This window comes from Lepisma saccharinum, chromosome 17 (assembly GCF_977018435.1).
Source record: "Lepisma saccharinum chromosome 17, izLepSacc3.1, whole genome shotgun sequence".
Taxonomy (NCBI): Eukaryota; Metazoa; Arthropoda; class Insecta; order Zygentoma; family Lepismatidae; genus Lepisma; species Lepisma saccharinum.
In genome coordinates, this window is record NC_139245.1 from 4,307,140 (window position 1) to 4,331,678 (window position 24,539).

Genomic DNA, 24,539 nt, shown 5'->3' on the forward strand with positions numbered 1-24,539 from the left:
TTTCATTTCTTTGCGTGGTGTGTCCTCCAATTACAGTAGTACAAACCCATTTGTTTGTTGTTTTGTGTACTCTTACATCAATTATTTTTCATTTTGGTATCAGCCTGACTCGCTCACGATACCAATAACCATTTTACAACAGTTCTACAATACATATTAAAGGCAGGTAAAGGTAAAGTTCCCCTTGCATACACTCAGAGAACTAAATGCATCATATCGAATGCATCGATTGATGCACTAAAGTGCTTTTTTATGGCTTCTTCAAAGAGTCAGATACACATTTGATGCATTTGGATGCATTTTTGTGTGTCTTGAAAGAAACGCCAATGTGCATCATTTGATTCAAGTGAGGATTTCTTTCAGTCGAGATGCACTTCAATGCATCAGTTGATGCATGTTGATGGACCTTGATGAGTTTTGATGCACCTTCCTGCATCTTCTTTGAATGATGCACTTAAACGTTTCGTCTGAGCTACATAAACTCTGTAGCTCAGACCACACGTTTAAGTGCATCATCCGAAAAGATGCACGAAGGTGCATCAAGGAACATCAACTGATGCATTGAAGTGCATCTCGACTGAAATAAATCCTCACTTGAATCAAACTATGCACTTTGGTGTTTCTTTCAAGACATACAATCTAAAAGCTAAAATATACAAAACAGTAATTTTGCCTGTAGTATTATATTGGTGTGAAACTTGGTCCCTTACATTTAAAGAGGAACATAAATTGAGAGTATTTGAAAATAAAATCCTTAGAAAAATATTTGGACCTAAAAGGGATGAGGAGACAGATGAGTGGAGAAGGTTACATAATTTAGAACTACATAATTTGTATTCATGTCCAGATATTATTAGAATAATTAAATCAAGAAGACTTAGGTGGGCAGGCCACGTGGCACGAATGGGAGAGGAAAGAGGAGTTTACAGGATTCTTGTTGGGAAACCTGATGGTAAGAGACCTGTAGGAAGGCCGAGACGAGGATGGAGGGATAATGTTAAGTTGGACCTAAAGGAAATCGGTAAGGATGGAAAAGAGTATATAGATCTTGCTCAAGATAGGGACAGATGGAAGGTTTTTGTGTTGCAGCAGTCATAAACCTTTCTATTTAAGAAGGCTAGAGAATTAGTTAGTTAGTAAAGGAAAGAGCACCCCCCGCAAAGAAAACTATAGACTCTTCCAACATCGAACCTGCGGTTGCACTGTCTTCTGTATAAACCCTAAGGAAGGTTAGGGAATATTAATACCGACTCTCAACCAAGAGCGAACCGAACAGAGCACATGAAAAATACAGCCAGCTCGCTCACGTCACACAAAAGCCTCGACAGCAAAGACTTTGTTTGTCGAATTAAACAACTGAAAGATTCACGACTTGGGCTCGAGACTGTGAAGTAGTAGGAGAACTGACTTCAACGAGCAACAAAGAAGAAGAAAAAAAGAATTCGATAAAAACGGAAAGAAGTGGGGAGAGATGAAGGGGGGGAGGATAGAGAGCGCTGTGGTAAGTTTGCAGTCACGTTTTGAGCTGCGAGATTGTCATGAACCTTCAACTGTTCAAGAGCAATCGTGAATACAAACATAAGCTTTGCTCTTTCAACGTTATCTCAAGCTTGGATCACGAATTGTACATAAGGGCGCTGTAAGATTGGTGAGATCGCTTAAACGGACATATACGGTCAAAATAAAGACTTAATTTATTTTTCTGCACCTTGGAAAAGATTGCTGTTGTTACGCTGAGCGTGCCGCAATTTCGAACGGTCTTTCAGAATTACCGCCCCTCCTCTCCAACCACACTAGTGTATTTTCCATGAGCTGTGTTCGAATCGCTCTTGGTTGAGAGTCGGTATTAATATTCCCTAACCTTCCTTAGGTTGATTGTTTTGTTTTATTTTATTTCGCTTCTTGTGCCACTTTTGGCTAATTTGCAAATATGGGAATGAGTGATGATATGATGAAATTGATGAATGGACACTCAGAAACATCCATGCCCAGGGCGGGATTCGAACCCGGGACCCCTGGCGTCGTAGCGCGATGTGCTAACCACTCCGCCACGGGGCCCGCTGACCTTCCTTAGGGTTTACAGGAGTCAGTGCAACTCGAATCAAAAGCAGAGTGCTACAAGATGATTGATTGATTTGGTTTATTTTACTTAGCTTTTTGGCTAATCGCGAAGATGGAGATGAATGGTGAAAAAGAACAATCACACAAAACAAGTCCCACGGAGGATTAAGCTTTGTTACGTGGCTGAACGGCCGAACCCAATGATAAACATAGGAAGAAATACCGTGCGTCCATTTCGATCTGCAGCCGAGAGATCGGGAGAAGCGTGGCGGGCGGCGCTGACGGACATGCCGACATTTGCGGCCTGTAATGCCCGCTTATTTTTATAGACATATGCAGACATTTATATAAATATTGCAAAACGATCACTAACCTGTGTTATAACACGCAAAAGTTCTTCTGTAATTCATCCAAGTTCTGCTCTTATATACACAAATAAATACGCTATAGAAACGATGTTAAGAGCCACAGATAATAAAGCATTTTAATCATAGTTTTGACCAGTAACGTCCTGTTTAAGTTTATATCCTTGAAAGAGTTTTGTGGCCATGGGAATCGTTTGGAGGTTTCGAATGTGCAACACTGTATCAGGATTACACTGCAGACGAAACCGATAAAAGTGAATGGTTTTCGTGAGCTTCCTTGCAATCCGAAATATCCGAGCTCGAGTTTTTTGTTCCTTCGCGACTAGATGAAGACAGAGTTGTAAATATAGTGGCGAGCAAAGTAAACCAAGAGCGTGTTAATTTCGTACTGTGCGCAAGAGTATTATTCTTGGTTACTTGCAGTTACTTGTTTGTGTTATTGTAGTGTGTATGTGTGACGTGTCAGTGAGACGATTGGAATGCCAGCCGCAAGATTCACGTTAGAACAAAGATTTTTTTATGCATGACACGTACCTACGTGAAAACAAACTCGTGTCGAGACGTGTGTAGGTAATTTGTACAGAAATTCCCAGGCGTTTCAACTCCACACAGAGATACGGTTAGACATCTTGTCCTTAAATTACGAGAAACTGGATCGTTAAATTTTAAAACTCCTAAGCAAAAACGACGGATTGTAACCGAAGCAAAACTCGATGATATTGGTGCAGCGTTAGAACGTTCTCCAAACAAACCTCTACGCCGTGTTTCACAAGAGGTGGGCGTGTCAAAATCATCGGCACATACAGTCACTAAGCTACTAAAATTAAAACCATACTCTTATAACACAGGTTAGTGCTCGTTTTGCAATATTTATATAAATGTCTGCATATGTCCATAAAAATAAGCGGGCATTTCAGGCCGCAAATGTCGGCATCTCCGTCAGCGCCGCCCGCCACGCTTCTCCCGATCTCTCGGCTGCAGATCGAAATGGACGCACGGTAGTTGGCGGAAACAACAATAGGTGGCAGCGCGACTGAAAGGCGGAAATTAAATTTAGTAATGAAATAAGAGGAGACAGAAAGTGATTTAAATTATACAAAGCAAATGAAAGATAATGAGCGAAGATTAAATCATTGTAAATATAGAATAAGAAACATAAAGTAATAGAGGAAATATAATGATTAACATAATACTCATGAACCGTACATATAGGGTATTAAAGAAGTCAAGATGGCGACTCTAATCCGTGTATTTTCTATCTAGCGAGAATGAAACTTCTCGTTAGATTTTTGGTTGTTCCCCTTGGTGGCGCTATATCAAGATTTGTCGCCCCGAAATAAATTGAATTTTGATAGGTGTATTTGAGCTTGATACCAGAGAAGAAATAGTTAATCCTTCTACACAAGAATAGAAGTAGTTAATCCTTCTACAGAAGAATAGAAGAAGCAGTTAATCCTTCTACAGAAAAATACAAGAAGTAGTTAATCCTTCTACAGAAGAATAGAAGAAGTAGTTAATCCTTCTACAGAAGAATAGAAGAAGTAGTTAATCCTTCTTCAGATGAATAGAAGAAGTAGTTAATCCTTCTACAGAAGAATAGAAGAAGTACTTAATCCTTCTACGGAAGAATAGAAGAAGTAGTTAATCCTTCTACAGAAGAATAGAAGAAGTAGTTAATCCTTCTACAGAAGAATAGAAGAAGTAGTTAATCCTTCTTCAGATGAATAGAAGAAGTAGTTAATCCTTCTACAGAAGAATAGAAGATATTGTTAATCCTTCTACAGAAGAATAGAAGAAGTAGTTAATCCTTCTACAGATGAATAGAAGAAGTAGTTAATCCTTCTACAGAAGAATAGAAGAAGTAGTCAATTCTTTCCAAAGAAGAAGAAGGTAACCACGCCATAGAAGAAAGAATAAGATATTTTTGTATGGAGAATTTAAGCATATAATATTTGAAATTGTGAAGGTTTCAGAATATATATTCTCTTTCTTATATCCATTGGCATATATCTCTGCTTTCTGATTTAGATTATCTTATAGGTTATCGCCCACAGAGACGCCGGAAATGCGTCTGTTGCCGCGTCTCTGTGGGCATCAAGCTTTATACTAGCTCTGAGTCCATAAGCCACAAAGTGTGGTGCAGGGTGTATCACGTGGAAGGAAGGTTGTTGACATTTGGGTGCCTTCGGCTACAAGATGAAATATCTGTTTTCAGAGTTGTCATATAATTATTAGGTTATATCTATCATACACGTGAGTTTGCCTGCTTATTAACATTTTCTAAACTCAAAAGAAGAATGCATCTTTTTGGATGATGCACTAAAACGTTTGGTCTGAGCTACAAAAACTCTGTAGCTCAGACGAAACGTTTAAGTGCATCATCGAAAAGGATGCAGGAAGGTGCATCAAGGAACGTCAACTGATGCATTGAAGTGAATCTCGACTGAAAGAAATCCTCAGTTGAATCAAACGATGCACATTGGTGTTTCTATCACGACATACAAAAATGCACCCAAATGCATCAAATGTGAATCTGCTTCTTTGAAGAAGCCATAAAACACAATTTAGTGCATCAATCGATGCATTCTGGTGCATCAATCCATATGATGCATTTAGTTCTTTGAGTGTATTTGAAGAGATTTTTCGCGGTGAGGTGACATTTCCTAGGTACCTACTTCACACTTGGGAAAATCTGTACGCAGGGCAATCACGAAAAAATAACATCACCCTAAGAACGTACTCTAAAGATCTCAGCATCGCGAGGGGCCTGAGAACCATCCATTCCTTCCGCCTGAGCTTGTCCTTTTTCTTTCCAGCTGTTTATCACAGAAAACTTCTCTAAATTGGAGAATGACGCGACGTGCTTTTTTTCTCCCTTTCCTTTCTCCCATCTTTCGTAATCTCTTTTTCAAACCGGATGCACAAAGACAATAAAAACGCTCCGAATGCACTCACTTTCCGTCAGAAGATAGAGCCGAATTTTCTTGGTTTGTGTCAGTCGTAAAACCGCGCCGTTTCTTGCTGTCATCATCATTATCATCGCCAGCAATCATCATCTCGAATGAAATACACTTATCGTCGAGTCATTTGCTGATCCCACTTATATCGAAACAAGGTTTCCTTTCGGTACGAAAAAATCGGGAAGGGACCTTTGCTACAATATCCAGGGTACCACGGGGAAGTAGTGTCAGGATTTTTTCTTCTTTTTTTCCCCCCGATTTAACAACAATTTAGGGGAGAGGTGTCTATTTAGCGCTACATTCACGTTTTACGGATTCCAAATTACTGAAATCATCTTAATTTAATATTTAATAATATTGTTAGATATAATGGAGTTCTTGTGAAGCCAAATGGTTTTTGCTCTGACCTTAGGTGCCAACGATCTCTGGTTCGAACCCTCACACAGAATTGATTGATTGATTGATTTGCTTTATTTTTCTTCTGTTCTTGTGCCACTTTTGGCTAATTTGCGAAGATGAGGATGAGTGATGACATGATAAAAAATTGATGAAAGAACACTCAAAAACATCCATGTCCAATCCGGGATTCGAACCCTGGATGTGCTAACCACTCCGCCACAGCGGCCGGCCCTCACACAGAAAACTAAATGCATCATACATCGGAAATGTATCGCTTTATGCACTAAAGTGTGTTTCATGGCTTCTGCGAAGAATCACAGTTCGATGCATTTTTATGCATTTTTATATATCGTAAAGATAATACGAAAGTGCATCATACGATGCAAGTGAGTATTTCTTTGTATCTAGATGCACTTTAATGCATCAGCTGATGCATGTTTCCTGTAACTAAACATTTGGTCAGAGCTTCAGATTTTAAGTTTGTTTTTTTGTTTCAAATAATGCATTTACTTTTCTTTGTGCAGCATCGTGAGTAAAATTTCGGAGCTACATTGAGCTATTCCAGAGCTAAACGTAATTAATGTAATTTTAATTATTCAGTTTTTAATAAATATATTTATGGCGCAACACGCATACCTTTATGAATGGTAAAACATTCAAATGTAAATAAAAAACGGTTACGTTCCGTTTTTGTAAATTAACAGTTACGCTGATACAAATATAACGGTAAAATATTGTAAATTTTACGGTATCTTATAACAATGTGCAAAAATCACGGCTCCATTCTAGAAAGCCAGAAAACAGCGGCGATGGGATTCGATGTGGCAAATACACCCTAGCCACTTCGCCTTTTTTTTTTTTTTTTAATATAATGGTCACATAATCGAAACTTTACAAATACAAACTGTGTTCTAAGATTTTGCCAATGCAATAGACTTGAACGCTGTGAAAGGTGGACTGAAGAAATTACGGTATACGACCGTAAATTTCAACTGCTATCCAACCACCGTAAAAAGTATCACCACCGGAACTGCGTGAAAACGGAACTATCAAAGAGCCGGTGTTTTTATCATGGGGATGGCAACACCCGCTGCTTCCCCTCCAAAGCGCCGTTGATTCGCCCAGACTGCGGCAGTTTGCGAGAGAGCGCCAGTGCTCAACGCTCCACTGAACGTGAATGCGTCTCCAACTTCCACCACAATATCGATAATGAAGTGGGTGCTTGGCGAACGCACTCGTACACACACACACACACAAGCGCGGCCTCGCGTGGAATTACTCACACGCACTCGGAATCACGCAGGTGGCGCTGGTGTCGTGAATTTCGGGGACGCTGACTGATATTTTGGCTGCTGCATCGTCGGGCGCCGAGTGAACGTGCAGTTTTTTTTTTCCTTGAGAGGTCCAATGGCGGTTCAAGCTCGAGAACAAGGCTCCAATTTCTCACGTCGTTTGTTTCCTCGCTATCAGGTCAGCAGTGAGGATCTGGCTTCAAAATTTGAATTTCAGTTGCCGAATCTGAGCACTGAACCGGTACGGGTACTGATAGCACCGATACGAGACCGGTGAGACGTGACTTATTGTCCGAAAACTTTGCTATGATATTTAGAAAATATACATAAACCAAATTTTACTTTGGTATCCAAATTCTTCACGTATACTAAGAATTTGTTCTAGAATTTAAGTTCACTTTATGCACAGAAAGGCTAGTCGGGACTGGACCTACAGTGTGCCCGTTCACAAGACGACGGGGGCCTCCCCGATGGCGCAGTGGTAGCGTCGTCGCCTTGTAATCAAGGGGTCCGGGTTCGATACCTGTTGGAGGCACATAGTGGTTCGGATCCTACTTTAAACTCTACGTCCAGTCCCGATTAGCCTTACTGTGCATAAAGTGAACTTAAAACACCAAATCAATCAATCCATCACAAGACGACGGGTTGCCCAGACCTGCTTTAGTCAGGGGCAGTTTCCCCCGTCCCCCCACTTTTTGCCACCAAGAGAAAGAAAACAGACATGCCCTCCCCCCGCACCTCACCGCCAATGATTAAAATCAATTCATTTTTCCAGTCAAAATTTTTGTGTCCGTGGATTGTCAACCAAAAAGCAATTGAAATAGAGGGAATGATACAAATTAATCAAAAAGGGGGGGCATAGAATACACTGTACAGAGTTGACTGGAGAAATTACATCAAAGCCCGTCCCATTCCGCTGCGCTTCAACTACCGTTAAAAAAATACAATGATCGTTTTTGAAGTTTCAACAGCCCCATTACAGGGTTACCCAAATCAAAATAATTTTAACTGTTTCAAGCAACTTTAATTTATGATCATCATCAATATTTATGCATGATAGTAATTTAACAGACAGATTGTTAAATTTTAACAGCAAACTGTTGTAAATTGGTGGCGATTAGGGGGTGGGGCGAAAGGGGGCAGTTGCCCCCCCAACTTTTTTGTCGCTTTTGCCCCCGCACCATGCTAAACCTTATGTACCAAGGGAAAGTAAACTACCCTTGCCCCCCCCTAGTTTTGGCACCTTGCCCAGTTTTGGAACCCCATCTCCGCCACTGCTCCTATCCTATGATATACAACCATTTCTCAAAGTTGTCGTTGTATCATGTAATGTAATGTTTCTTTATTGTTATACCCTCACCAGTGATGTACCGTAGACTATAAGTTTACGTCTACATGCGTTGTCTACACGCAATCTACGCGTAGATTATATTGGGTTGTAGTTTACATAGACTACGTAGACATTCTAAGGTGCATTAAAATTAATTTTCAAGTGTTTCATGAAAGGAAAGTGACATTTTCAACTATATTGGTTCCTAACGAAATGAAAAGAATCCTATTTACAACAAAATTGCTCTTCTCTTCTATTATCAACTATGGAGAAGATAAATAGTATGCAAAAACAACAATAGATGGAAGTCGTGAGGCAAGAGTGGTCTTTTTTCCCACAAAACACTAGAATATTTCCTATATTAGGTTTTTCCTAGGTGAGAAATTGTTCGAATTTGGAAGAATGAGTATGAAAAGTTCTCCTCATACATCAGCAACTGATACGCAGTATAATTTTGATTTACTTCCAGGGCGCCCTTTGCTAAGTTATCACCTTTCGCCATGGTGTTTACATAGATTACGTAATCTACGTATATAAAATAGTCTACGTGTAGAATGTAGACTATCGTTGTTTACGCGTAGACGCACATCACTGACCCTCACCCCAATCTCGATTTAACGCTAAGAAAATACGGTCTAATTAATTCCTGTACTGTAAAAAATTGGAAAAGGGTCAGGACCGTCAATTTTTACTCCTGCAACTACCGTAAAATGACTGTGACCGTTTTTTATAGGTATTTTGCATAGTTAACCGTAAAGAATATAATGTCGATTATTCCGTTTCTGTGGTATTTATGGTCCAAGCAACTGTATTTTATATTCAATAATTATCTTAACGCACGTTAAAATATTCAAACTGAAATTTAATAACCGAATTTTACCGAACAATATTATTATAAGTTTTACGATAAGTTTTAACAGTGTGACAGAAAGGATGAATTTATAATGGATAATTTATCATAAAATAAAACAAATTTTAATTTTTAGTGCTGCTGGTGTGCGCTATAAGAGGGGGGAAATATACAACAATGAGAAGGAAGGAAAAGAAACTCACCGCCTGGTCACGCAATCAAGTCATCAGCTTGTAGTCCTGAACGCTGACATTTGGTCAGTATCAAATTTAGTAGGGGTTGGGGTGGGGGAATGGGGGGCCAAGCGGGTATCAATCTTGGGGGCCATGCTTCCAATTTAGCCCCCCTAACGGGGGGCCTTCCCAGCCGACGCTGCCTGCCACTGCTTCTCAACAATGAAGCGACGGATGAATTGACAAAAGGGGCCCGTTCCGGAACCTTGACTTCCTAAAGTCGAAAATACAAAGTGCGCCTTTCCCCGCACCTATGTATGATTCACAGCACGTTATTCTCGTTTATTGTATTGTTTATATTTCGACAGTGTTGCAAGCTGCAAATGCTTTCAAATGAATGGATACTTTTTTTCCCGGATGGATTTGGGAGGAACTCTCTTGGTTGTGAATTGTGATCTACACGATATTGTAATTTCAGTTTTGAAAATACATATCTCGCCTGAACGATGCAGACACTAGACAGAGACTGTAACTGTCGTTGCTTTTTCTTCGTCAACTTCGACCAGTCTCTGTCTCTCTCATCTTCCTCTCTTTCTTTCTTCTCCTCATATTTCTCTTATTCTCTTTCACTCTGTCTCGCCTTTTAGATATTTCTTCTTTATCTATCTCTCTCAGAAAGGGAGGGAGGTTGGAAGAAAGAAAGAAATAAAAAGTAGAAAGAATGGGAGAAAAAGTAGAAGGAATGAGAGGAAAAGTAGAAAGAATGAGAGAAAGAGTAGAAGGAATGAGAGAAAGAGTAGAAGGAATGAGAGAAAAGTAGAAAGAATGAGAGAAAAAGATAGAAAGAATGAGAGAAAAAGTAGAAAGAATGAGAGAAAAAGTAGAAAGAAAGAGAGAAAGAGTAGAATGAATGAGAGACAGAGTAGAAGGAATGAGAGAAAAGTAGAAAGAATGAGAGAAAAAGATAGAAAGAATGAGAGAAAAAGTAGAAAGAATGGGAGAAAAAGATAGAAAGAATGTGAGAAAAAGTAGAAAGAATGGGAGAAAAAGTAGAAGGAATGAGAGAAAAAGTAGAAAGAATGAGAGAAAAAGTAGAAAGAATGGGAGAAAAAGTAGAAGGAATGAGAGAAAAAGTAGAAAGAATGGGAGAAAAAGTAGAAGGAATGAGAGAAAAAAGTAGAAAGAATAGGAGAAAAAGTAGAAGGAATGAGAGTAAAAGTAGAAGGAATGAGAGAAAAAGTAGAAGGAATGAGATAAATAGTAGAAGGAAAGAATGAGAGAAAAGTAGAAAGAATGGGAGAAAAAGTAGAAGGAATGAGAAAAGTAGAAAGAATGAGAGAAAATTTACAAAGAACGAGAGAAAGAGTAGAAGGAATGAGAGAAAGAGTAGAAGGAATGAGAAGAAAGTAGAAGGAATGAGAGAAAAATAAAAGGAATGAGAGAAAAAGTAGAAGGAATGAGAGAAAAAGTAGAAGGAACGAGAGAAAAAGTAGAAAGAATGAGAGAAAAAGTAGAAGGAATGAGAGAAAAAGTAGAAGGAATGAGAAAAAAGTAGAAAGAATGAGAGAAAAGAGTAGAAGAAATGAGAGAAAAAGTAGAAAGAAAGAGCGATAGTCTCTGTGTGTGTTTTCCTCTTTTTCTCCTCGTCTTTCTCTCTCTCTCGCGATCTCTTTTTCTCTTTATTTATCCTTGTCTCTCTGTATCTCATTTTCTCTTCTTGTTTCTCTATTTTTCTCATTTCCCTCGCTCTCTATCATTTTCTCTCTCTCTCTCTCTCTCTTTCTCTGTATTTCTATCAACTTTCCTTTCTCTCATTCTCCGTATTTTTCTCTCACTCTCCCTCTCTCTGTGTTTATTTCCTCGTCTCTCTGTACTTTTCTCTTTCTCTATATCATCTTTCTCTCTCTGAGTATTTCTCTCTAACAATCTCTCTCTTTTCTCTCGTCACTCCCTCGATTCCTGTCTCGGATTTGTACATGTAGAGAGATTTTTTATTCTTTCCCGTTACTAAACCACATAAAAAATCGACAACGGGGTGGATATGAAACTATTTTCCTTTCTCGCAACAAAAATTTATTCGATTTCTTATCAAAGAGTTCTGGGATAAATCCCAGATGCACATTGCTCAGTGTTTCGGTTTCCACTGTAAACTGTAGGTCCAGTCCCAATTAGCCTATATAAGCATAAAAGAAATGACTTGAAACGAACTTGTCCTTTTCTTGCTTTGAAAATATTGGGTTAAAAACCTAGCAACACAACTTGAAACGATTCTCTATTTTTCCCGTAATCTTTAATTGATTTACGCACATACACGTACTTGCCTTGAAATTTCACATCCTCTTTTTCTGTTCCGCTGTCATTTCTTTCGATTCATCCATAATACTCTCGTATTGTTATAATTTCCGGCATATCGCATCCTTCCGAAACTGAACGCACTTGGGAATAATTTCCGACACAAGGTTAGCAACACTGCTTTATTGAGGTCAAGTTGCCATCCCTAACAAGCAGATACATAATGACAGCACCTGCTATACCTCCCCAGTTGACATGTTCACACATGTCGCGCTGAATAATGCATTGGATCAGCATGCTGTAACGTATAGCTGCATAGAGAATCAGTAAAACCCAAACACCATTTCATGACAATAGAGCATCGGGCATTCTCTACACACCGGGACCAAGTAGGAAGGTTTGGAAACTTCAGTTATAAGATGGTGCCTCGTCTAATGTTTGCAGAAATCGGCGAGTACAATATTTATTAATGGTTTGTTTTCTTGACCAATGTTTAAGGAACTTTACAGGAAGTTATTCATCTTGTTTAAGAGCGAATTACTTCCATCGGAAATTGTACATTCTGGTTACACTGTGGCACAATTTATAATCAGGATTTTTAAACATTGTTATTATAATTTATTCAGTCCACAGCATGTATTTATTTCTAGTAGGAAAAAAGTATAAATTTTGCAATTTTTATGATGTATTTTTATTCTGTTATAATCATTCAACATTGGTTGCGTTTTTTATGTGAGAGTTGCAGATTGAGATTTTCTATTCGAAAATTTGTGTCAAAATCTTAAAATTCGAGGAAATTTTCTACAAAATACTGAGAGACCTACTGCACTCGTCGAAAACTACATATCTCTAACTAGTTTTTTTTTATGTTTTCGATTTAGCAATGTCATACGAAAACCTAGATAAATATCAATTTTTGATGCTTTCAAAATACAAATGAAAGTTATCCAATATTTCTAAAAATGTAAAGAATGTCAGAGTGTGTACATAGGAGAAACGAAAAAGAGGCTGAAAGACAGGTTGAAACAACATAGGGATGATGTACGACTTAAGAGAGAGAGAAATGCGATATTTAAACACACGGGAAAAACAGGACATGACATAGAGTGGGATGATGCTAAGCAGATAGGAAGGGAGAAGAGAATACTAGTGAGAAAATGGAAGGAGGCCAAGGAAATAGAGAAGAAAGGTGAAGAAGACACAATGAACTGGAATAGGGGACTGAAGTTAAACAAAGAATGGAAGAAGGTGTTAGAAAGAGTGGAAAGGACAAGAGAGAAAGAGGAATGAAGAAAGGAAAGGAAAAGAGCGTGAGATAAAGAATCCAACCACATTCTAGATGGAAGAAAATATGTTTAGCCTTTTAGGTGAAAGTACAGTTGACAAGGGAAAGCCACCTGCTAAAATGTTCCAGAACAACTTTCTAATAGTCTGGAGGGGAGTAATGTTTGTGTATATATACCTTCCTGTTTTGTACCTTGTTTCATTTGTACTTGGTACAGAGTCTGAAGAAGACCTTGCTAGAAGGTTGAAACGTTACGTTTAGTTTATGTTTTATAATAAAATAAATTTCTGCCTTGGTCAGCATATTGAGTTTTTCATATCATGCAAACAAGGCTTAATGGTGTTAATATTTCTAAATGCAAATCTAACTATTTCTTGAACACTGTCACATCCTTTAATAATTGAATTGTGAAAATGCATAGCCCATGCATGCATATTTTATTATTTCTCTTGTTTATAACTTTTTATTAACTGTTTCAACTCCAAACAGTTGTATTTTATTTTGCAATGATTGTTCTTTAATATTATCGATTCCAAGCTTATAATACTCCCAGGTTCGAATCCCGGTCCCTTCAAAAATTTCATCATAGCTGATCTGACCCTCACCTTTGCAGGTAGCGAAAAGTGGCAGAAGAGCGAGCTAAATAACAAAAGTCAAAATTAAAAGTTTATTCGCGAGTTTGCCGGGGGTCTTCTTATCCTGGCTCACACCAAATGAACAACACCACTTCTGCAATGCAAAATCTCCTGACTGCTTTCAAGTAATTTTAGCCCAAAACAAACACGTCTGTACAATTTATTTGTCCTCTCTGCGCCTAAAAGAAATGCTAGTAAGTCGCAACGGACAGAAGATTCATGGGGACAGTGACTAAAGACAGAAGAAGGGAAATTGACTCACCTTCCCGTTTTGGTAATGATCATCTCGGTGCCCAGGTCGTGGAACTTATCCCAGAGTTCTTTGGTTTCCAAGTGACAGTCGACGGCGAGGAGTTCCTCACAGTTGCACTTCGTCTTCATCTCCACTTTGGTCGCTTTGGAGTCGGCGAGCTCCTCCTTGTCCTCCGGGTCTGGAGAAGTGCTGGAGCTCACTTTCGGCTCCAGCGATAAGTCCTCTGCTCCGACGTCAATGTCCTTGTCACTATCCGAGCACTCCTCCACGTCTACTTCCTCTTCCTCTCGACACGTCTCCATCTCGTCTTCCGTAGTCTCCTTGTCACTCTGTCCCGCAGACTGCGACAGCTTTTCTGCAAGGAAACAAACACCAAATTTCAGTTCTATCCGAAACAAAGTTCTTCAAGAGTACTCGTTCATCTCAGATATAACTTTTCTGCAAGAAAACAAAGCCCAATTTTCAGTTCTATCTGAAACAAAGTTCTTCAAGAGTACTCCTTCATCTCAGATATAACTTTTCTGCAAGGAAACAAAGCCCAATTTTCAGTTCTATCTGAAACAAAATTCATCAAGAGTACTCGTTCATCTCAGATATAACTTTTCTACAAGGAAACAAATCCCAATTTTCAGCTCTATCTGAAACAAAGTTCTTCAAGAATACATGTCCATCTCAGAAATTACATTTCTGCAAGGAAACAAAGCCCAATATTCAGTTATATCTGAAACAAAGTCCTTCAAGAGTACTCGTTCATCTCAGATATAACTTTTCTGCAAGGAAACAAAGGCAAATTATCAGTTCTATCTGAAACGAAGTTCTTCAAGAGTACTTGTTCATCTCAGATATAACTTTTCTGCAAGAAAATAAAGCTCAAGTTCTATCTGAAATAATGTTTTTCGAAGGAAACATCTTCGTCTTAGAAACATTTCTGCAAGGGAGAAAAAACACAAATTTTAGTTTTATCTGGAATAATGTTCTTTTCTTTAAAAATAAAACTTACTCCAGATAGACCTGATATCTTCTTTTGAAACTTTGTTTCGGTCAGATCTTTACAGAAAAGTCATTCTTTTCTGACATGAAGCAAATTTGCAAAGAAGTAACCTTCACATATATATTTTTTTCTGAGTGAAGGAGATTGTTTCATTTTTATCTCACCACACAGCAGTCTACAGATTCTCCCGTTGCTGCCACTAAAATTCTTCTACAGTGATGTGTCCAGGATTTTCAAAAGGAGGGTTACATATACATTTTTTTTGGTGGTCAGTCCTCATTTTGCCATTTTTCCTTGCCTTTGACGATCTTTTTTTTTTACTTGGCCAAGAGGGGGCTATGACCCAAACTAACCCCCCTTGGACATGCCACTGTCCTCCTACATACTTACCACTATAAAAGAAACACTAAAGCAAGTAATAATATTAGTATCGAACCTCCTTTATCAAATTACAATTTCCAAAATTACACATACACAACATAGGACAAACCTCTTCGTTCCAGGTTAGTCACTAACCACTTGCTGAAATTACAGAATTTCCTTATCTACTAGAATTGACGTCAAAAGACATGAAGATTATTCTGTTGTAATGCTTGCATATTAAATCTTCAACTACTTACATATCCGTAGGCGTAACAAACTAGATTTTTTTCCGTCATTTCAAAGCACTTTGTGAAATACACCTGTAGAAACCATAGACGCCAACAAGAGCATGAGAATTCTCCTTGGCACGCGGTGTTTAGAGTCAAGTTAATTGGTATTAAATGGAGATATTGCTTCAAAACAAGGTTGGAAAGGCGCTACTCTATTGAGATCAGACGTTGAGTGCATTTTATCGCATCAAATTAACACAATGCTCAGCCTTTGTACTGGATGTTAATTTCCAAATCTACTCTTAAAGACTCGATACCGCCTGTTTTCAAGACCGCACACATTCGGTTATAGCCTGCAAGGCCTATGTTCCTTACAGCCAAAGCATGACCAACTATTCCTTTACATCTTCTCCTGCAGTTGCCAAAGCACGCTCTTTTATATCGCACCCGGACTGTTTCTTCCCCCCCCCCTAATCTTCCGTAGCGAAGTGGTTTGCACAGCGCGCTACGAAGCGAGGGACCTCGGGTTCGAATCCCGGACTGGCGTGGACGTTCTTTGCAAGTTTCCCTTCATCAATTTCATTGCTCATGCTCAACGTTTCCATTAACCCAAATTTGAAGAAAGCGAAGCTAAATAACAAATCAACTCAAAATCCCCTAATTAGCACTTAACGCATGTTATGTAATACAGAATTTTCAAAACGAAAAGTCTTACGTTCATACTCCGTACTTGGATGCAAGAAATAAAGCAAGCGTTACGAAGTGGCATCGACAGAAACATTAAGATTCACCTCTCACCACCTTTCTATCTTTCTTATTCTCTCTATCCATGTTTCTATCTTGCTTACTCTTTCTTTCCACGTTTCTATATTTATTACTCCTTCTTTCTATGTTTCTATTTTTCTTACTCTTTCTTTTCACCTTTCTAACTTTCTCTCTTCCATTCCACCTTTCTATCTTTCTCACTCTTTCATTCCACGATTCTATTTTCTTACTATATCTTTCCACGTTTCTATCTTTCTTACTCTTTCTTTCCATGTTTCTATCTTTCGTATTCTTTCTTTTTACGTTTCTTATATTTCTTTCTCTTTCTTTCCACGTTTCAATCTTTCTTACTCTTTCTCCTTTCGTTTCTATCTTTCTTACTTTATCTTTCCACATTTGTATCTTCCTTACTTTTTATTTCCACGTTTCTATATTTCTCACTTTTTATTTCCATATTTCTCTCTTTCTGACTTTTCTCCACGTTTCTATGCTTCTTACTCTTTCATTCCACGTTTCTTTCTTTTTTACTCTATCTTTCCAATTTTCTATTTTTCTTACTTTTTCTTTCCACGTTTCTATCTTTCTTACTTTTTCTTTCCACGTTTCTATCTTTCTTACTCTTTCTTCCCATGTTTCTATCTTTCTTACTTTTCTTTCCACGTTTCTATCTTTCTTACTCTTTCTTCCCATGTTTCTATTTTCTTACTTTTTCTTTCCACGTTTCTATCTTTCTTACTTTTTCTTTCCAGGTTTCTATCTTTCTTACTCTTTCTTCCCATGTTTCTATCTTTCTTACTTTTCTTTCCACGTTTCTATCTTTCTTACTCTTTCTTCCCATGTTTCTATTTTCTTACTTTTTCTTTCCACGTTTCTATCTTTCTTACTTTTTCTTTCCAGGTTTCTATCTTTCTTACTCTTTCTTCCCATGTTTCTATCGTTCTTACTTTTCTTTCCACGTTTCTATCTTTCTTACTCTTTCTTCCCATGTTTCTATTTTCTTACTTTTTCTTTCCACGTTTCTATCTTTCTTACTTTTTCTTTCCACGTTTCTATCTTTCTTACTTTTTCTTTCCACGTTTCTATCTTTCTTACTCTTTCTTCCCATGTTTCTATCTTTCTTACTTTTCTTTCCACGTTTCTATCTTTCTTACTCTTTCTTCCCATGTTTCTATCTTTCTTACTTTTTCTTTCCACGTTTCTATCCCTCTTACTATCACTAGACTACTATCGTGGAAGGAAATCATGAAGAAGTAGATTCAACGTAGAAATTTTAGGAAGAGTGAGATTTCAGAGCGGATCCAGGAGATATTATGAAGATTAGGGTGGTATTACACGGGCACAAAAAATAAAGGAAAAATGCAAATGAGGAGAAGGAAAGGAAATAGCGAAGAAATGTAAAGAAGGAGTAGAAAAATAAATGAGACAAAAGGAAAGCGAGAGGAGTAGGAGAGAGACGATGAATAGAAGAAGCTTTGTTGTACAACTGCCACTCGTTAGCACACTGTGTCCCGGATAACAATATATAAAGGAGAAAAAAGAATGAGAATTATATGTCAGCTTCTTCCTCCTTTATTCGTTTTGCTTGTCTCTGTCTTATTCATGGAACAGAAAGGAGGGTAATAAAAATGGAAACTGGATTCTCTTAACGGAAAAGGAAGAACAGAAGTAAAGATGAAATGACAAGCAGAAGGAAAATACAAAGGAAAAATTGAAACAGGAGAAGGGAAACGCAGAAAGAATACAGGAAATGAGAAGGATATACCAGGTAAAGAGACTTCACAGAAATGGCTGCTTGTATGCAAATGCGATGCTTCCTTTTACAAGATACACATGTACACACATTTTAATATATCTGCGTGTCTCTCTTTAACGGACATGAACGTGAGTGGCTGTTCGCCTGATGGAATACTTTGTAATGCTCAAGTTATTCCGTGTGCTTTGTCTTTTTAGCAGCGCCTGTCGTGCCTGCAAATAGGCTCTAATTTGAATTTTGCATTTTTTATTGCTATGTAAATATGCAGTATACACATATTTAAGTCGGTTTTAATGGAGGTGGTATCTGGCAAGTAGTGAACATCAAACAAGATAAATGCAGATGTTGATTTCCTAATGATTCCTTCCAGATTTATGGCAGAAATACACTTTCACATACGAACATGTGAGTAATATTACACTCCAGTTCCATTTGATGGGCGAATAGGCAACATCAACGAATTCTTCACCTTATCTAGAAAGCAGAAGTAACACTCCGCTAAGAATGGGTGAAGAAGGATAGAAAAATAGTTCGTTGGGAACATTTTTCGATACTGTTCTGAACATCAAGTTAGTGCGAAGTGCGATCCATGAGCATTATCGTGCAAGGTCTTTTTTCATTAATTTTTCTCTTACATCCTATGTGTTTTTAAGCGATAGATTTTTATGTATGCTGATGCAGAAGTTTTCAACAGCTTGTTTTGAGTTTTCTTTTAATTCCTGAAGCTATTGTTGAGTTAAATAAAGTGCACGGACGTGATGATGGACAATTTGCACGGTGATACTCATGGATATCACTGTATGTTTACTGCGTGCCATCTATGTGCACAAATTACGTACAACTGACATGTCGATAAATTATTGGTTATTGTCTCCTGAGTGAGCTGACCAATGATGTTAACTTGTATTTAAATAAACTAGTGTTGACGAACTGTATCTTTGTGGGTGCGTAGTTGTCACCTACACTGTAATAAGGTGATTGAAGAAATGACGCTCTAAACGCACGGCCTTGAAATTAGGCGGGTGGCAGAAGTTCGCGCTGTTGACACGTCTGAGCACAACCTCGTGTATTTGGAGGTTTAAGAGAATGAAAGATCTCGTTGTAGAGTTGGTCTTTGTAATCCATGTGATACAAACTGACAGTATTGGCTCGAAAGGTCAGGGATGACACAAAAGTGCCCCGGAGAGACGCTGACGCTCCAACTAGGCAACGTAGCCCGGTTGACGTTGCCACACAGTGCGCGGGAACCAGCTACTTTTGTCCCGCTCTCGCTTTGCTTGTCCTACATGAGGCACCAGCGCAATTCTGCTTAGCCGCATACTTTCATGGTCCTGCGTTTAGGAACTTATTTCTGAGGTTGTAAACAGTCAAAAACCCAACCTACTCATCTTTGTCTACGATAAATTTCAACTCTATTATTTCATCTGGGCATTGATTGAATAATGTCGTGAAGTCAGGCACACCTGGTACTGTTTTCTGACATGACCAATGTTGCCAGTACACCTAGAAAAAAAATATTTCTTTTTTATAAATATTCCATAATTAACCCCATGCATAGATATTTATCGTTTTCTTATCTATTCCACAAAAACCCACGCAGACCATGGATACTCATCGATAATGATTGCAAACGACGGGACGGGATTGCGTGGAGGGAGATAAGTGACTGCAGTCACCAGCCTTTGCAGCAGCATGTACTGCTTCGCTCATCCACTCCACCCAAGGCCGATATCCGCGTTCTTGCTCCAGAGAGTCCCGAATTAGAATAGGCTACAGTAACTTTTCCCGCATACTGAACGTTCATGCAGTGCATGATTTTCTTGACTAATGCTTAAAAAATATCCGCATAGACACTTTTGAGACACTCTGTATAACGTTGAACAAAAAATTATATGAAATAACAGCAATGGAAATAAAAATTCACTAATGAAATCTAAAGTCACCTTGCTCCCAGATCAAAATTCATTCTTGAGTTTTGTTGACGCAAGATTATATCCCCCGCCCCTTTCCGTGACGTAAAATTGAGACGACCGATGTTGAGCGTGCCTCAGCAAGTGACGAAGATGAATTTTGGGCTTTCACAATCTCGCCTGCGTTAACGCCAGCCCCCTTTTTTCATAAAAAAAGAGAAAAAGATTAAAAAATACAACTGCTTTGATGTGTTGTAGCTTGCTGTTGAAGTTCGCGGTCAGTCATTCAATTGTTTCGGTGGTCGACGCCGTCTTTAACACCTTGGTTGCGTGTCCCACGATATAGCGGCGATGGAAGATTTAACCGCTTATCGTTTCCAATTACAGGCTGGCTGCATGGCGAGGCAATTCCCTTCGTTCCCTCACGCCAAGACTTGCAAATATACCCCCTTGTTCAGAGGCATTTTCGAAGCTAAGTTTTCTGTTTCCTCACAGTGTTTTTTTCAAAATGCGGTTGGACTTTTGGCTTGCTTTGATTTGACTTTTCTGCCACTTTTGGCTAATCGCGACGACGAAGATGAGTGATGAAATTGATAAAGGAACACTCATAAAGAACACCCAGGTCAGGATCCGAACCCGGGACCCGTCGCGTCGTAGCGCTCTGCACTCAGAGAAATAAATGCATCATATCGATTGATGCACCAGTATGCATAGATTGATGCACTAAAGTGTGTTGGATGGCTTCTTCAAAGAATCCGATTCACATTTGATGCATTTGGGTGCATTTTTTGTGTGTTGTGAAACAAACACCAAACTGCATCATTTGATTCAAGTGAGGATTTATTTCAGTCGAGATGTACTTCAATGCATCAGTTGATGCGTTTCGATGCACCTTGATGCGTTTTGATGCACCAGAATGCATCTTTTTTGATGATGTATTTAAACGTCTCGTCTGAGCTACATAAACTCTGTAGCTCTGACAAAACGTTTAAGTGCATCATCCAAAAATATGCAGGAAGGTGCATCAAGGAACATCAACTGATGCATTGAAGTGCATCTCGACTGAAAGGAATAGACCCTACTCATTTGAATTAAATGATGCACTTTCGTGTTTCTTTCACGACATACAAAAGGGCATCCAAATGCATCAAATGTGAATTTGATTCCTTGAAGAAGCCATAAAACACAGTTTAGTGCATCAGTTGATGCATTCTGGTGCATCAATCGATATGATGCATTTAGTTTTCTGTATGTGTGCTAACCATTTGGCCACGGAAGTCGGTTTCTTGCTTAGGCAATCAAAGACCAATTCATAAATCTATTTGTGTAGTACACCTTGGACTGCATTTTGCAGACTAACGAGGTTGTGGCGGCTGGACCTACGACCAGTATAATCCTTGTAGGACGGTGTGTGTGTTGTCCTGTGTTTTGTCTTTCAAATGTACTGAGTGCCCCTTTACAGCTTTAGTTTTTAACCTAGGTAAGAATATTTTAATTCTCAGATACGTTAATTTTGGTTATGATTAGACCTCGGATTTTTAGGATCTAAAAAGTATGCTTTTAGGTTTCTAAAATATAGGCTCTAAAAATTCTAAAAAATAGGTACTGTAAGCCCATAGTGTAATATTGCTCATGAATGACGGATGGAGACTCAACAGACAGGTGACTCTGGAAGGTTCTGCCATTGGCTGGGCTTCTGCGCTGGTCGAGCGAGAAGTTTAGCGTGGCAGATCCTTGCCGACTACGAGAGACTTCTGACGGACTGGACACTGGCTGGACAGGCTGAGTATATTGCATTACGGTCTATCGCCCTTTATAGGCCCTCATGGCCGGGTGTAATTTACCTAAAGTCCATTGATTTATTTTGAGTTCTTAAAAGTGCAAGAAAAGGAAATTGTTTTAGTTTAGATTTTTGGTGGATTGCTCCGGGTCATGTTGGCTGTGGGGGGTTTTGGGCTGGGCTGCGATTAGCTCTGACTCGTGTAGCCTTTACTTACTGACTGCTGACTATCAAATGGGACAAATTAAACTAGTTTAACTGGGAGATAATCCATAGACATTTCTGTTGAATTAATTGTATTTGGAAAGTATAAGTACTAATATGTTGTGTAATAAATATTGGGTTAACGAATATTAAGTTCCAATTGTATACTTTAAGTACCTAATATACGATCATCCACTGCGCCGATAAGACAATCCTCGTCTCACTTCTTTATTAATAAAGGGGAAACAAGAGATGTAGAGGATTATAGTACTAAAAATCCTAAAATAGGTCCTACAAATCTTAAGTTAGGCTCGCAAAATCTTGAAGTACGTTCAAAAAAACCTAAAATAGTTCAAAATTCCTGAAAAATGATGATTAGGTGTAGTCACCGTCAATGAAAATGGGACATATATATCCTGAAATACGCACTATCTTGCATAACGTTATGTGGGTTGCCTAACCCTACGGCGATGGCAGAACTTACCATTGGAAATTTGCTATTAAAATCCACGCCGTATAGTTAGGCAACAATCTTTTTCGTGTTATCCACAGTCAAACTCCGCAATTTTGTCTGTGAGGATCATCTTCTATGGTGAAAATAAACTTTCAACAAAAACATAGTCAGTGGTGGAAACTTCAATGCTGAAATGTTAGTTTGCAAGCCTTAATGCCACAAAGCAACAACATGACACGAAAGGGAGCAAGACTACACAGACTAGTTTGGACTGTACAGGTAACAGTGGCACCAGACGTTTTGCTTTCTTTAGAGCTTTGAAAAATAACCATGGGTCTTGCAGGAAGGGAAATCGGCAGAGAGCACGTTTCAAACACGTTCGTCATTGATTGATTTGGTTGATTTAGTGTTTTAAGTCCACTTTATGCACAGTAAGGCTAATCGGGACTGGACCTACAGTTTAAACTGGAATCTCGAACCACTATGTGCCTCCACCTGGGATCCCACGTTCGTCATTGAATGTTTTCGTGACCAAACAAAGCAAATGCCTCTGTGTGACATAAAAATCCTGTAAAACCTTTAAAAATATATAAAAACGTAAAAATAGGCTCGATTTAGGCTCATAAACCTAAAATAGCTTCTAACAAGTAAAATAGGTATTTTAGGCACTATAAAACTTCAGTTGTTGCGTTTTTTTTAATGAAACGCTGCCATAACTTATTATTTCTTACATACCTATAAAGGAAAAAAATAGGTAAAAAACCTAAAATACGAGGTATAGTTATGATAAAGGGCTGGGCCCGTATAATGTAACGGGTTCAAAATAGTCTAAGTGCTGACGCGCCTAACATTTTCAATTCTATCAATCAATAATAAATAGATATGGTTCTAGAAAAAATGCTACGATATTCCATCCGTATTTAATTCCTTCTACAGCATTCATACGAGTTATCTTCTTTTTTTTTATTTAAGTCCACTTTATGCATAGATAGGCTAATCGTGACTGGATCTACAATTTAAAGTAGGTTCCTCCACCGGTAATAGAAACCGGTACCTCTTGATTACTAGAAGTCGACGTGACCACTACGCCATCTGGGAGGACCTAAGCGAATCTGCGCGTGGTTTGCTTTCATTGCTGACTCATATCTGTGATTGACATTGAACTTATGGGACTGCCATGCATTATTCTGTTATTCCTGTTAATTTGCTGTTAGGGGTATGAAAAAAGGTCCTGAAATTTGAGAACACGAACTTTTAATACGTATGCAATATGCAATATTATTTGCTGTATTCCAAAAGAATGTAAATATTATTCTTAACATCATATGAATTTATAAAAAATGTGATGAATTTTTGTGAGTCGATTAATATGAAATGGTCACACATTTGGACCACTAAACCCAAGTAGTGTTACAGCGATTTCATTACTAACATTTACAATTGCAAGATTATATTGGCAGATACTAGTAAGCAATGTTTACAATTACTAAAACTGTACTTAGATTACCTTATTTTATTGACATCAAAATAAGAATTAACTATAATTAGCTAGGTAACAATATAATTAGAATAATTATATTAAATTAAATTAATATCAAATATGTGAATTAATTAATTTTATATTGTTTTTATTACATGAATAGGTAAAAAAATGGTAAAAGAATGGAGATATAACAGCTTGTATTCATTAATATTACCTTACATGTAATTAAGACCGACAAAATTTGTATAAAAACAACTGCCCGGCAAGGAAATTAATGCTAAATAGATATAGAATTGAATTGAATAACAAAATGGGAGGTAGATCTAATTGTAATAGGCAAGCATAATTGTACGGTGATGACTTTTAATTGACTATTACAATTGTCGAAAAGTAAAGTTGCTGATTACTATTTTATGCATTATTATCACAAGTAGAGTGCATAAATCTTTGGAACTTTCATTCAAAACCATATGAGCCAAAATCCGTGCTTTCCAATAAGGTCAGCGGAAATAACCATCGATTATATAACAAATGTTAAGCAATTATATTTTGATTATTAAATTTTAGTACTTGGTAAGTCTTTCGGGGGGGGAGGAGACCCAACTCCCCTAAATACGTCCTTGGATACAGGAGATTATACAATTATTTTGCTGTATTTTTCTATCAAGTTTACATAACAGTACCAGTATACCTGAGAAACACTATTACGAA

At 38.2% G+C, this 24,539-nt stretch overlaps 1 protein-coding gene across 1 annotated transcript in view; it reads right to left on the bottom strand.

The window, feature by feature from the left end:
• LOC146001161 (T-box transcription factor TBX20-like) overlaps positions 1 to 24,539 on the bottom strand; it is a 181,440-nt gene that overhangs the window by 125,508 nt on the left and 31,393 nt on the right. Inside the window, exon 2 of the mRNA XM_083138450.1 lies at positions 13,905 to 14,250. Coding sequence (XP_082994576.1) covers positions 13,905 to 14,250 — 346 coding nt within the window. The remainder of the gene's footprint in view (positions 1 to 13,904; positions 14,251 to 24,539) is intronic.